Source organism: Ranitomeya variabilis, chromosome 2, assembly GCF_051348905.1.
Source record: "Ranitomeya variabilis isolate aRanVar5 chromosome 2, aRanVar5.hap1, whole genome shotgun sequence".
Classification (NCBI taxonomy): domain Eukaryota; kingdom Metazoa; phylum Chordata; class Amphibia; order Anura; family Dendrobatidae; genus Ranitomeya; species Ranitomeya variabilis.
The window spans coordinates 578,124,906-578,139,786 of NC_135233.1; the positions used below are offsets into that span (position 1 = coordinate 578,124,906).

At 44.9% G+C, this 14,881-nt stretch overlaps 1 protein-coding gene across 1 annotated transcript in view; it reads left to right on the top strand.

The window, feature by feature from the left end:
• The first annotated feature begins 64 nt into the window (after positions 1–64).
• GCSH (glycine cleavage system protein H) overlaps positions 65–14,881 on the top strand; it is a 31,726-nt gene continuing 16,909 nt past the window's right edge. The window contains exon 1 of the mRNA XM_077288333.1: positions 65–246. Coding sequence (XP_077144448.1) covers positions 135–246 — 112 coding nt within the window. The 5' untranslated portion in view covers positions 65–134. The remainder of the gene's footprint in view (positions 247–14,881) is intronic.

Consider the following 14,881-nt stretch of genomic DNA (forward strand, 5'->3'; position numbering starts at 1 on the left):
GTAACACGGTCACTTTATATAGTCGCCTATAATGTGACTATGCTCCTATATCCGGTCGCGCCTGCGCAGTAGAAACACGTGAGGGCAGCGTCGTGGGCGCGCAGTGGCGGCTGGACTGAGCGCGCTGGGGAAAAATGGCTGCAAGAGTGGTGCGCGGGGTGAGCAGCGTGTACTGTGCCGCCCGCCTGCTGCGGGGGAGCGTGTGCCCGGCTCGGTACTTAAGCGGAGCCTCCCGTCTGCTCGCCGGTGAGTGTCGGGGTCCCGTCCCCGGGGGGTGGAGGGGCTCATTCACTGCAGGTGGGAGGGTGACCTCCGCCGCTACCAGTTCAGTCACCCGCTGCACCTGCCGCTGCCTGCCGCTAGGGGGCGGTGAGACGCGCGGGAGTCCCTCCTGTGTCAGTGACCGGTGCCTGTGCTCCTTGTGGACAGTCCCCGTCCTGTCAGAGCGCTGAGAGCGGGTATTTACATGGGGCTGACACTTTGCAGACTTTCCTTGTTTCAATAGTCAGAGCCAGATAATAATAAAATATATAGCTTTATTTGGACATTAGGACACAATCCTCAAACAATAAAAACCAATATACATCGTGGCGGTCAGCCCGTGCCCCTCAATATTAAACAGTGACAACCTGTCAGTTTTCATAACCGTGTGTTGAATGAATGACCAGTAGGAATCTCTCCCGCCCACCCCTCCTTCTTTAGGTGCTGCCCCCCATGGCAGCTTCTTGGTGCTTCCCGCGTGCCTTCAGGTATATATGTCTATGGACTTTTTTCTTCAGCTCATTCCCATTGATATCCTTGGCCTTTCCTCCTCTCAGTATTGAAAATCACTCCCTTTAACCCCTTTATGACCGGAGCCTTTTTTTTTTCGTTTTTCGCTCCCCTCCTTCCCAGAGCCATAACTTTTTTATTTTATTTTTCCGTCAATATGGCCATGTGAGGACTTGTTTTTTGCGGCACGAGTTGTACTTTTGAACGACACCATTGGTTTTAGCATGTCTTGTATTAGAAAATGGGGAAAAAAAATTCCAAGTGCGGTGAAATTGCAAAAAGTGCAATCCCACACTTGTTTTTTGTTTGGCTTTTTTGCTATATTCACTAAATTCTAAAACTGACCTGCCATTATGATTCTCCAGGTCAGTACGAGTTCATAGACACCTAACATGTCTCAGTTCTTTTTTATCTACGTTTTTAATTATACCGCTTTTGTGCAGATACGTTCTTTTGATCGCCTGTTATTATATTTTAATGCATTGTAGCGGCGACCAAAAAAACATAATTCTGGAGTTTTGTTTTTTTCGCTACGCCGTATAGTGATCAAGTTAATCCTGTTTTTGATAGATTGGGCGATTCTGAACATGTCGATACTAAATGTGTTTGATTTTTTATTTTTTTTTGAAAGGGGGGTGATTTGAACTTTTTTCGACAGCAGCATTTAACTAGTTCATAGGCGCGGGTGGATCGCGATTCCACCCGCGCCTATTGCAGGCACAAGTCAGCTGTTCAAAACAGCTGACATGTCCTAGCTTTGGCTACTTTCACACTAGCGTTTTTGGCTGCACGTCGCAATGCGTCGTTTAGGAGAAAAAACGCATCCTGCAAAGTTGTCTGCAGGATGCTTTTTTTCCCCATTACCGACGCATTGCGACGTATTGCCACACGTCGCAACCGTCGTGCGACGGTTGCGTCGTGTTTTGGCACACCACCGCCACAAAAAAGTTACATGTAATGTTTTTTTTGTGCGTCAAGACGGCCATTTTCGACCGCGCATGCGCGGCCGAAACTCCGCCCCCTCCTCCCCATACCTTGCAATGGGGCAGCGGAAGCATCCTAAGACTGCTTCCTCTGGCATTTTTTTCACAGTATGCGTCACCGCAGGATCCCACATCAAAGCGGGGGATCTGACCTCAGACGTACTATCCCGTCTGATGGCAGAAAGGGTTAAATGGACATTTCTGGCTTTTTTTGTGTGTGTGTCCCCTGTGACCCCTTTACCATGCAATTCTAAACTCAGTTTACTGACATCTTACCCATTATTGTAGGGGACGACTGGGTCACATTGTAGACATGAATAGGTCAGGTTTGATATGAATTGGTCACGGTTGCTATGAATTATTAGTCGTGAATTATTCTCACAAATTATTGTAATTTTATTGATTTGTGATTCTGTCATAGCTTATTATTAATAACCAGTTTTGTACTTTTGATTCAACACAGGGTTATGAAAACTGACATTTTGTCACCATTTAATATTGAGGGTACAGGTTGACCACCATGATGTATATTTGTGGATTTGTGTGTCCTAATGTCCAAATAAAGCTATATAATATTATTATTAATAATATTAATAATAATAATATAGCTTTGAGTATTGAACCAGGTGTGCGCCCATTTGTGTCTGCTCTTTTTTGCTTTGAGACCATTGGCTGTGTCTGGCTGGTTGTTGGGAGGTTATACTGCGCCGGTCTTGTGACGTCCTGTACACCTGATTTACCTATTTGTTTTCTGGGGGCTCAGCAGTATCTGCCCCCCCATTTTATGCCTGTGGAATACTACCTGACACTTGTAGTGCTGTGGGAGTCTGGAGCTCTCACCTTTTTAGTCTTTTTATATGTGTTTGTTTTTTTTTTGTCCGCCGGCAAGAAAAAGGGTGAAAACTGCGCTAGCTGCACCGACCACTTACAGTATTGCGTTCACATGTTGTGGTCAGTGGTTTTTTTGTTTGTCTTGCACATTTGCTGTAATTTTTCAAACATTGCTGTGAAAAGCACTTCACTTTCTGGGGGTAAAAATGCAACGTGTGAACTCAGCCAGACGGTGCAGCACGGGGTGTTTGTGAGTCCCCTCCGCCTAGAGCTCCTTACTGACACTACTGATCTTTCCAATTGTTTTGTGTCTTGCAAGAAAGTGGCCTGGACGTCTGCAGAGTCTCTGCACATAAAATCTTCCACATTTAGGCTACGTTCACACGATCCTTTTTTCACTGCGGATTTTTCAGGTCCTTTTTTTGGCAAATCCACAGTGAAAACCGCAGTGCTTTTCACTGCGGGTTTTGATCCTTTTTCTACTGCGGATTCCACTACGGGTTTCCAACTGCAGTTTCCTATTGGTGCTGTTGGAAACCCGCAGCGGAATCCGCAGAAAGAATTGACATGGTACTTCTTTTTTCCGCTGGCAAATCCGCGCTGATTTTCCTGGGGAAAAAAGGATCGTCGGCACAGCGGGTTTTGTTTTCCATTGGTTTACATTGTACTGTAACCTGCATGGAAAAAGGATGCGGATCGGCAGCTGCAATTCCGCTGCGGATCCGCACCAAAAACCGCATCGTGTGATCATAGCCTTACAAGACTTCGAAACTAGATGAGTCTTGGCTTCATCCTCATTTCTTTATTGCCCTTTTTCTGTTTATCTGCAATGCGTCAATTCTTTGTGCAGAAACCTTATGTAACATGAACACTTTTCTGCAGATACGCCATTCAAAAATCTGCACTAAATCTTCAAGTCGTGATGGACTCCTGATTGTGCCTGTGTGTGACTGGGTGTTTTTGTTACAGGTTCAAGGATTGTGATGAAAAATAAATGCTCACACGAAAATTGAATAAACAAAAATGAATTTATTAAATAACAGGAAAGATATATATCTTGGTACCGTGTTAGCCAGTAGATAGAAACATATTTAGAATTGAGAGTCCTCAGTGGTTGATACCTTTTAATGGCTAACTGGTTGATACCTTTTAATGGCTAACTGAAAAGATAGTAACAAATTGCAAGCTTTCGGAAAGTCTCGAAAGCTTGCAATTTGTTACCATCTTTTCAGTTAGCCATTAACCCCTTCAACCCCAAGGGTGGTTTGCACGTTAATGACCGGGCCAATTTTTACAATTCTGACCACTGTCCCTTTATGAGGTTATAACTCTGGAACGCTTCAACGGATCTTGGCGATTCTGACATTGTTTTCTCGTGACCTATTGTACTTCATGATAGTGGTAAAATTTCTTCGATATAACTTGCGTTTATTTGAAGGAAAGGAGCGCCATTTGACTTTTCAATGCAAAATTGACTGGAATTGAGATGGGACGCCATGTTGCGTTTGGAGAGCCCCTGATGTGCCTAAACATTGAAACCCCCCACAAGTGACACCATTTTGGAAAGTAGACCCCTTAAGGAACTTATCTAGATGTGTGGTGAGCACTTTGACCCACCAAGTGCTTCACAGAAGTTTATAATGCAGAGCCGTAAAAATAAAAAATCATATTTTTTCACAAAAATGATCTTTTCGCCCCCATTTTTTTATTTCCCCAAGGGTAAGAGAAGAAATTAGACCACAAAAGTTGTTGTGCAATTTGTCCTGAGTACGACGATACCCCATATGTGGGGGTAAACCACTGTTTGGACGCATAGCAGAGCTCGGAAGGGAAGGAGCGCTATTTTACTTTTCAATGCAAAATTGACTGGAATTAAGATGGGATGCCATGTTGCGTTTGGAGAGCCCTTGATGTGCCTAAACATTAAAACCCCCCACAAGTGACACCATTTTGGAAAGTAGACCCCCTAAGGAACTTATCTAGATGTGTTTTGAGAGCTTTGAACCCCCAAGTGTTTCACTACAGTTTATAACGCAGAGCCGTGAAAATAAAAATTCTTTTTTTTTTTTCACAAAAATGATTTTTTAGCCCCCAGTTTTGTATTTTCACAAGGGTATCAGGATAAATTGGACCCCAAAAGTTGTTGTCCAATTTGTCCTGAGTACGCTGATACCCCATATGTGGTGGGGAATCACTGTTTGGGCGCATGACAGAGCTCGGAAGGGAAGGAGCGCCATTTGGAATGCAGACTTAAATGGATTGGTCTGCAGACATCACGTTGCATTTGCAGAGCCCCTGATGTACCCAAACAGTACAAACCCCCCACAAGTGACCCCATATCGGAAACTAGACCCCCCAAGGAACTTATCTAGATGTGTTGTGAGAACTTTGAACCCCCAAGTGTTTCACTACAGTTTACAACGCAGAGCCGTGAAAATAAAAAATCTTTTTTTTTCCCCACAAAACTTATTTTTTGGCCCCCAGTTTTGTATTTTCCCAAGGGTAGCAGGAGAAATTGGGACCCCAAAAGATGATGTCCAATTTGTCCTGAGTACGCTGATACCCCATATGTTGGGGTAAACCCCTGTTTGGGCACACGGGAGAGCTCTGAAGGGAAGGAGCACTGTTTTCCTTTTTCAACGCAGAATTGGCTGGAATTCAGATCGGATGCCATGTCACGTTTTGAGAGCCCCTGATGTGCCTAACCAGTGGAAATCCCCCAATTATAACTGAAACCCTAATCCAAACACACCCCTTACCCTAATCCCAACAGTAACCCTAACCACTCCTCTAACCCAGACACACCCAACCCTATTCCCAACCGTAAATGTAATCCAAACCCTAACCCTATCTTTAGCCCCAACCCTAGCCCCAACCCTAGCCCCAACCCTATCACTAGCCCTATCACTAGCCCTATCACTAGCCCTATCACTAGCCCTATCACTAGCCCTATCACTAGCCCTATCACTAGCCCTATCACTAGCCCTATCACTAGCCCTATCACTAGCCCTATCACTAGCCCTATCACTAGCCCTATCACTAGCCCTATCACTAGCCCTATCACTAGCCCTATCACTAGCCCTATCACTAGCCCTATCACTAGCCCTATCACTAGCCCTATCACTAGCCCTATCACTAGCCCTATCACTAGCCCTATCACTAGCCCTATCACTAGCCCTATCACTAGCCCTATCACTAGCCCTATCACTAGCCCTATCACTAGCCCTATCACTAGCCCTATCACTAGCCCTATCACTAGCCCTATCACTAGCCCTATCACTAGCCCTATCACTAGCCCTATCACTAGCCCTATCACTAGCCCTATCACTAGCCCTATCACTAGCCCTATCACTAGCCCTATCACTAGCCCTATCACTAGCCCTATCACTAGCCCTATCACTAGCCCTATCACTAGCCCTATCACTAGCCCTATCACTAGCCCTATCACTAGCCCTAACCCTAGCCCTAACCCTAGCCCTAACCCTAGCCCTAACCCTAGCCCTAGCCCTAACCCTAGCCCTAACCCTAGCCCTAACCCTAGCCCTAACCCTAGCCCTAACCCTAGCCCTAACCCTAGCCCTAACCCTAGCCCTAACCCTAGCCCTAACCCTAGCCCTAACCCTTGCCCTAACCCTTGCCCTAACCCTTGCCCTAACCCTTGCCCTAACCCTTGCCCTAACCCTAACCCTAATGGGAAAATGGAAATAAATACATTTTTTAATTTTTTTATTTTTCCCTAACTAAGGGGGTGATGAAGGGGGGTTTGATTTACTTTTATAGCGGGTTTTTTAGCGGATTTTTATGATTGGCAGCCGTCACACACTGAAAGACGCTTTTCATTGCAAAAAATATTTTTTGCGTTACCACATTTTGAGAGCTATAATTTTTCCATATTTGAGTCCACAGAGTCAGTGAGATCTTGTTTTTTGCGGGACGAGTTGACGTTTTTATTGGTAACATTTTCGGACATGTGACATTTTTTGATCGCTTTTTATTCCGATTTTTGTGAGGCAGAGTGATCAAAAACCAGCTATTCATGAATTTCTTTTGGGGGAGGCGTTTATACCGTTCCGCGTTTGGTAAAATTGATAAAGCAGTTTTATTCGTCGGGTCAGTACGATTACAGAGATATCTCATTTATATCATTTTTTTATGTTTTGGCGCTTTTATACGATAAAAACAATTTTATAGAAAAAATAATTATTTTGGTATCGCTTTATTCTCAGGACTATAACTTTTTTATTTTTTTGCTGATGATGCTGTATGGCGGCTCGTTTTTTGCGGGACCATGGTTATTTATATCAGTCTTTTTGATCGCGTGTTATTCCACTTTTTGTTCGGCGGTATGATAATAAAGCGTTGTTTTTTGCCTCGTTTTTTTTTTTTTCTTACGGTGTTTACTGAAGGGGTTAACTAGTGGGGCAGTTTTATAGGTTGGGTCGTTACGGACGCGGCGATACTAAATATGTGTACTTTTATTGTTTTTTTTTTTTGTTTTTTTTTTATTTAGCTAAAGAAATGTATTTATGGGAATAATAAATATTTTTTTTAATTTATTTAGGATTTTTTTTTTTTTTTTTACACACGTGGAGAATTTTTTTTTTTACTTTGTCCCAGGGGGGGACATTACAGATCGGTGATCTGACAGTGTGCACAGCACTCTGTCAGATCTGCGATCTGCTGTGCAGGGCTGCAGGCTTACCAGCGCCTGCTCTGAGCAGGCACTCGGTAAGCCACCTCCCTCCCTGCAGGACCCGGATGCCGCGGCCATCTTGGATCCGGGACCTGCGGCAAGGAGGGAGGTAGGAGACCCTCGAAGCAACGCGATCACATCGCGTTGCTCCGGGGGTCTCAGGGAAGCCCGCAGGGAGCCCCCTCCCTGCGCGATGCTTCCCTATACCGCCGGTACACTGCGATCATGTTTGATCGCGGTGTGCCGGGGGTTAATGTGCCGGGGGCGGTCCGTGACCGCTCCTGGCACATAGTGCCGGATGTCAGCTGCGATATGCAGCTGACACCCGGCCGCGATCGGCCGCGCTCCCCCCGAGAGCGCGGCCGATCGCGTATGACGTACTATCCCGTCGGTGGTCATACGGGCCCACCCCACCTCGACGGGATAGTACGTCTAATGTCAGAAAGGGGTTAAAAGGTATCAACCACTGAGGACTTTCAATTCTAAATATTTTTTATTAAATAAGAAATAGTAAAATAGCATTATTCATACATTACATTATTATGGTACTAGTCACCAGGCTGTCTCTGTATCTCCCATGTATGTCTCTGTCCTCCGTAAGGTTCCAGTCATCTTTTCTATCTTATACAGTCCAATGTATCTCAGTAAAAACTTTGATGGTCATTGTAATGCCAGGAAGAAACCCCCTTAACAACCGCCGATACGCCTTTTAACATCAGCAGTTAAGGGTACTTAAACCACAGCGCCGTTAATTAACGGCGCTGTGGAAACAGTGAATAGCACCCCCCAGAGTCGGATTTTCTCTGGGGTCTCGGTTACCGGGGGTAGCCGAGACCCCAGAGAACATGATTCGGGGGTTTTTTACCGACCCCCGAGTTGCGATCGCCGGTAATTAACCGTTTCCCATTTAATTTCTCTGTCCTCCGATGTGATCGCACATCAGAGGACAAAGAAATGGGGTCCCCGATTGCCCCCGATACTCACCTGTCTCCCCCGGTGCTCCTCGTGGCTCCCGATGGGCACCGCCATCTTTTTCCGGCAAAAAAATGGCGGGCGCAGTGCGCCCGCCGGCCGGCACCCGGGAGATCTTTGGGGTCTCGGCTGCTGGGGGTAGCCGAGACCCCAAAGAACATGATCGGGGTCGGTTTTTACCGACCCCTGTTTTGCGATCGCCGGTAATTACCGGCGACCGCAAAAAAAAAAAAAAAAAAGAGCGATGTGTAATTCTCTGTCCTCTGATGTGATCGCACATCAGAGGACAGAGAAATAGGGGGATTCGGGGACCCTATCATACTTACCGGTGTCCCTGGGTCCTCCTGCGTCCACTCCTGCCTGCCGGCTTCTTCCTATGGAAAGAAAATGGCGGGCGCATGCGCAGTGCGCCCGCTCTTTGCTGCCATCTGCCGGCCGGCAGGAGAGAGGAGTTGGGGCTAAAATTAGGGTTAGGGCTAGGGTTGGGGCTAAATTTAGGGTTAGGGTTGGGGCTAAATTTAGGGTTAGGGTTGTAAACCAGAAAGATGGAGGGCACCATCAATATCAATAGCTAAAGTTACAATTACAACAAGGGGGTCAACCCAAGCTTGACCTGAAAGTAGTACACGCATGCAAAAGAGGAAAAGCATCAAGCTATATAAAGAGGACCACCACTTAAATATAATGATATAAATTTTATTAAACAACTAGAAAAGCAGAAACACCACTCTATTAAAAACTATTAAAAACCAAAAAACCAAAGTGAGCCGTGGGTTCCATATTAGGAACCTACCCCCCTGGACAGGTGTGATGGAGCAAAATGAGTACACAGATAACCAAATGTACAAATGGTCTTATAATGATACATGTATTATTAACAATAATATGTTTGTCCTGGATGGATGAATCACTAATACAGCTAGGAGAACACCACCATAAGATATACAAAATTGGCACAACTTGCAGTATGAGTAGCACAAGCAGATGATAATGATGAATATTTACAAATAGCACATATCTAAACCATAGCTGCCAGAATATATGTTAAATAATATATAACAAAAAAATAATAATGTGACACTCACAAAAGGGAAAGGGGTACTATGCTGCACAAAAATAACAATATACAGATATACCACCCAAAAAGGGGAATGAGTAGCCTTCCCAAGATATTTGTGGATATGAACAGCCCGCTGTACTACAATTTGGCCACGCTGTATCTGGCTCCTTAGCACACAAAAGCGCACCTGGGACAGTCATGTACCATAATTAGATAAAGTATAAAATGCATGGACTAGATAAGCATAAAGTGCCTATAAGAGGGGGCCCAAGAGAAAATATAGCCCAGTAATAAATAATACAGACAAAGCCCAGGCTACCAGGTTGCAAGAGGATAGTCTTGCTGAACGAACATGACCATAATACCTATCACCACAAATGTCCAGGGGTACGGAGCTCAACGTGTGTCGCCACCAAAGTGGCTTCGTCAGGAGCAGGTTTTTACCGACCCCTGTTTTGCGATCACCGGTAATTAACTGTTTACCGGCGACCGCAAAAAAAAAAAAAGAGCGATGTGTAATTCTCTGTCCTCTGATGTGATCGCACATCAGAGGACAGAGAAATAGGGGGATTCGGGGACCCTATCATACTTACCGGTGTCCCTGGGTCCTCCTGCGTCCCCTCCTGCCCGCCGGCTTCTTCCTATGGAAAGAAAATGGCGGGCGCATGCGCAGTGCGCCCGCTCTCTGCTGCCATCTGCCGGCAGGAGAGAGGAGTTGGGGCTAAAATTAGGGTTGGGGCTAAAATTAGGGTTGGGGCTAAAATTAGGGTTGGGGCTAAAATTAGGGTTGGGGCTAAAATTAGGGTTGGGGCTAAAATTAGGGTTGGGGCTAAATTTAGGGTTGGGGCTAAATTTAGGGTTGGGGCTAAATTTAGGGTTGGGGCTAAATTTAGGGTTGGGGCTAAATTTAGGGTTGGGGCTAAATTTAGGGTTGGGGCTAAATTTAGGGTTGGGGCTAAATTTAGGGTTGGGGCTAAATTTAGGGTTGGGGCTAAATTTAGGGTTGGGGCTAAATTTAGGGTTAGGGTTGGGGCTAAATTTAGGGTTAGGGCTGGGGCTAAATTTAGGGTTAGGGCTGGGGCTAAATTTAGGGTTTAGGGTTGGGGCTAAAGTTAGAGTTTAGGGTTGGGGCTAAAGTTAGAGTTGGGATTAGGGTTTGGATTAGGGTTACGTTTAGGATTAGGGTTAGGGTTGGGATTAGGGGTGTGTTGGATTTAGGGTTCTGATTAGGGTTATGGTTGTTTTGGGGTTAGGGTTGCAATTATCCTTAGGGTTGTGATTAGGATTATGGATCGGGTTGGCATTAGGGTTAGGCCTCTTTCACACTTCAGTCTTTTGGCGTCAGTCTGAAACTGCCATTTTCGTCAAATAGCGGATCCGCCTTTTTTTTTTTTTTTTTTTTTTGCGGATCCGCTTTTTTCCCATAGACATGCATCAGCGACGGATTGTGGCGGATGGTCGTCCGTTCCATCCGCCATGCGACGGATCCGTCGAGATTTGGCAGACGTCATCTAGACATTGACGGCCATTGTAACGTTTTTTGTCTGCGCCGAAATGGCGGTTCGCGACGCATCCGTCTCGTTCGTCATTCCATAGAATGGCCGCCTATGGGCGACGGATCCGTCGTTACCGTCATTTCGGCGTATCCGTCGCCCCAATCCGCTTTTTCAATTGTGCATGCTCCAAAAAGTAGATACTTTTCCCAGACAACCCCCAATTAACGGATCCATCAAAAAAACAGATCCGTTAGAACCGTTTTCTCAACAATTGTGACGGAGCCGTCGATCCGTCACTGTCGGAGCTGACTGACGCCAAACAACTGAAGTGTGAAAGAAGCCTTAGGGGTGTGTTGGGGTTAGGGTTGGAGTTAGATTTGGGGGGTTTCCACTGTTTAGGTACATCAGGGGGTCTCTAAATGCCACAGCCAATTTTGCGCTCAAAAAGTCAAATGGTGCTCCCTCCCTTCCGAGCTCTGCCGTGCGCCCAAACAGTGGTTTACCCCCACATATGGGGCATCAGCGTACTTGGGATAAACTGGACAACAACTTTTGGGGTCCAATTTCTCTTGTACCCTTGTGAAAATAAAAACTTGGGGGCTAAAAAATCTTTTTTTGTGGAAAAAAAATATATATTTTTTATTTTCACGACTCTGCATTATAAACTTCTGTGAAGCAGTTGGGCATTCAAAGTTCTCACCACACATCTAGATAAGTTCCTTGGGGGGTCTAGTTTCCAAAATGGGGTCACTTGTGGGGGGTTTCTACTGTTTAGGTACATCAGGGGCTCTGCAAACGCAACATAACGCCCGCAGACCATTCTATCAAAGTCTGCATTCCAAAATGGCGCTCCTTCCCTTCCGAGCTCTGCCATGCGCCCAAACAGTGGTTTACGCCAACATATGGGGTATCAGCCTACTAAGCATAAATTGCACAATAAATTTGGGGGTCCAATTTCTCCTGTTACCCTTGAGAAAATAAAAAATTGCAGGCTAAAAAATCATTTTTGAGGAAAAAAATAAGGATTTTTTATTTTCACGGCTCTACTTTATAAATTTCTGTGAAGCACTTGGGGGTTTAAAGTGCTCACCACACATCTAGATAAGTTCCTTAAGTGGTCTAGTTTCCAAAATGGGGTCACTTGTGGGGGGTTTCTACTGTTTAGGCACATCAGGAGCTCTCCAAACGCGACATGGTGTCCGATCTCAATTCCAGCCAATTCTACATTGAAAAAGTAAAACGGCGCTCCTTCTCTTCCAAGCTCTGCGGTGCGCCCAAACAGTGGTTTACCACCCACATATGGGGTATCGACGTACTCAGGAGAAATTGCACAACAACTTTTATGGTCTAATTTCTCCTGTTACCCTTGTCAAAATAAAAATTTGGGGGCAAAAAATCATTTTTGTAGAAAAAATGCGACTTTTTATTTTCACGGCTCTACGCTATAAACTTCCATGAAGCACCTGGGGGTTTAAAGTGCTCACCACACATCTAGATAAGTTCCTTAAGGGGTCTAGTTTCCAAAATGGTGTCACTTGTGGGGGGTTTCTACTGTTTAGGCACATCAGGGGCTCTCCAAACGCGACATGGCATCCGATCTCAATTCCAGCCAATTCTGCATTGAAAAAGTAAAACGGCGCTCCTTCTCTTCCAAGCTCTGCGGTGCGCCCAAACAGTGGTTTACCCCTACATATGGGGTATTGGCGTATTCAGGAGAAATTGCACAACAACTTTTGTGGTCTAATTTCTTCTCTTACCCTTGGGGAAATAAAAAAATGGGGGCGAAAAGATCATTTTTGTGAAAAAATATGATTTTTTATTTTTACGGCTCTGCATTATAAACTTCTGTGAAGCACTTGGTGGGTCATTTATGGTTAAATTTCTGTTTTTACACTTGTGAAAATAAAAAAAAATGGTTCTGAAGTAAAATGTTTGCACAAAAAAGTTAAATGTTCATTTTTGCCTTCCACATTGTTTCAGTTCCTGTGAAGCACGTAAAGGGTTAATAAACTTCTTGAATGTGGTTTTGAGCACCTTGAGGGGTACAGTTTTTAGAATGGTGTCACACTTGGCTATTTTCTATCATATAGACCCCTCAACATGACTTCAAATGTGATGTGGTCCCTAAAAAAAAAAATGGTGTTATAATGAGAAATTGCTGGTCAACTTTTAACCCTTATAACTCCCTAACAAAAAAATTTTTTCGTTCCAAAATTGTGCTGATGTAAAGTAGACATGTGGGAAATGTTATTTATTAACTATTTTTTGTGACATATCTCTCTGATTTAAGGGCATAAAAATACAAAGTTTGAAAACTGCAAAATTTTAACATTTTTTGCCATATTTCCATTTTTTTCATAAATAATCGCAAGTAATATCGAAGAAATGTTACCACTAACATGAAGTACAATATGTCACGAAAAAACAGTCTCAGAATCAGCAGGATCCGTTGAAGCGTTCCAGAGTTATCTAATATATAAAGCTGTATGTGTGTATGTCCGGGATTGGCATCTGAACCGTCGCAGCTACAGCCACCAAATTTTGCACAGTCACACGTCTGGACCCCGAGAGCCTCATAGGCTATATTGTGAGGTGAAATTTTAACCCCGCGCTTTCCAATTCACCAAACAATTTTGCCCCTATCTACATAATCGGGAAAAAGTGAAAGGAAAAGTGTTGGAGGCGTCGCAGCTACAGGCACAAAATTTTGCACAGTCACACGTCTGGACCCCGAGAGCGTCAAAGCTATGTTGTGAGGTGAAATTTTAACCCCGCGCTTTCCAATTCACCAAACAATTTTGCCCCTATCTACATAATGGGGAAAAAATGAAAGGAAAAGTGTTGGAGGCAAATTAACAGCTGCCAGATGTGAACAAGGGGGACTTAAAGAATGAGAGCGATGGCGCCAAAGAGTATATACTGTACAGTTGCTAAGGTGGGGCCCCGACATGGGATAATCACCACACCACCACGGGGATATGAACACACACAAAATGCGCCACACACTACCACGTGCTCGAACACATATACCACCCTCAGCGCACATTTCACCACACATACACCAACCTCGCCACATAAAAGTCGAAACACAAAACTCTCCACGCGCAAAACTCTCCACGCGCAAAACTCGCCACACGTGCAAAACTCGCCACACGTGCAAAACTCGCCACACGTGCAAAACTCGCCACACGTGCAAAACTCGCCACACGTGCAAAACTCGCCACACGTGCAAAACTCGCCACACGTGCAAAACTCGCCACACGTGCAAAACTCGCCACACGTGCAAAACTCGCCACACGTGCAAAACTCGCCACACGTGCAAAACTCGCCACACGTGCAAAACTCGCCACACGTGCAAAACTCGCCACACGTGCAAAACTCGCCACACGTGCAAAACTCGCCACACGTGCAAAACTCGCCACACGTGCAAAACTCGCCACACGTGCAAAACTCGCCACACGTGCAAAACTCGCCACACGTGCAAAACTCGCCACACGTGCAAAACTCGCCACACGTGCAAAACTCGCCACACGCACAAAAGTTGCAACACATGCAAAAGTTGCCTCACACAAAACTTGCACATACTCAAAAGGCACCACACATAAAACTCGCCACGCGCAAAACTCGCCATGCGCAAAACTTGCTGCACACAACTTGCTACACTAACCTGTCACATGCAACTCAACACACAAAAAGTTGCTACACGCATGTCGCCACACGCAACTCAACACACACAACTTGACACACGAAACTCGCCCTAAAACACACACAAGTCTGGTATTATCCTTCAAAAATAAAAATCTGATTAATAAGCAGACAAACTACAAGAGCAACAATTGTACCATATAGGAAATACGGCAGCTGTCAGTCACATGACCTGTCTATTATGTGTATGTGTGAGCTAATATATACTGCCAGGGTGGAGGGCTTCCTGTTGGCTGGGGATTTATCAGGCTGCCAATAGCAACCAATCACAGCTCAGCTTCTATTTTGCTACAGTTAATTAATCTGAGCTCTGATTGGTTAATATAGGCAACAAAGACATTCTCAGTATAACAAAGCTAATATATGTTAA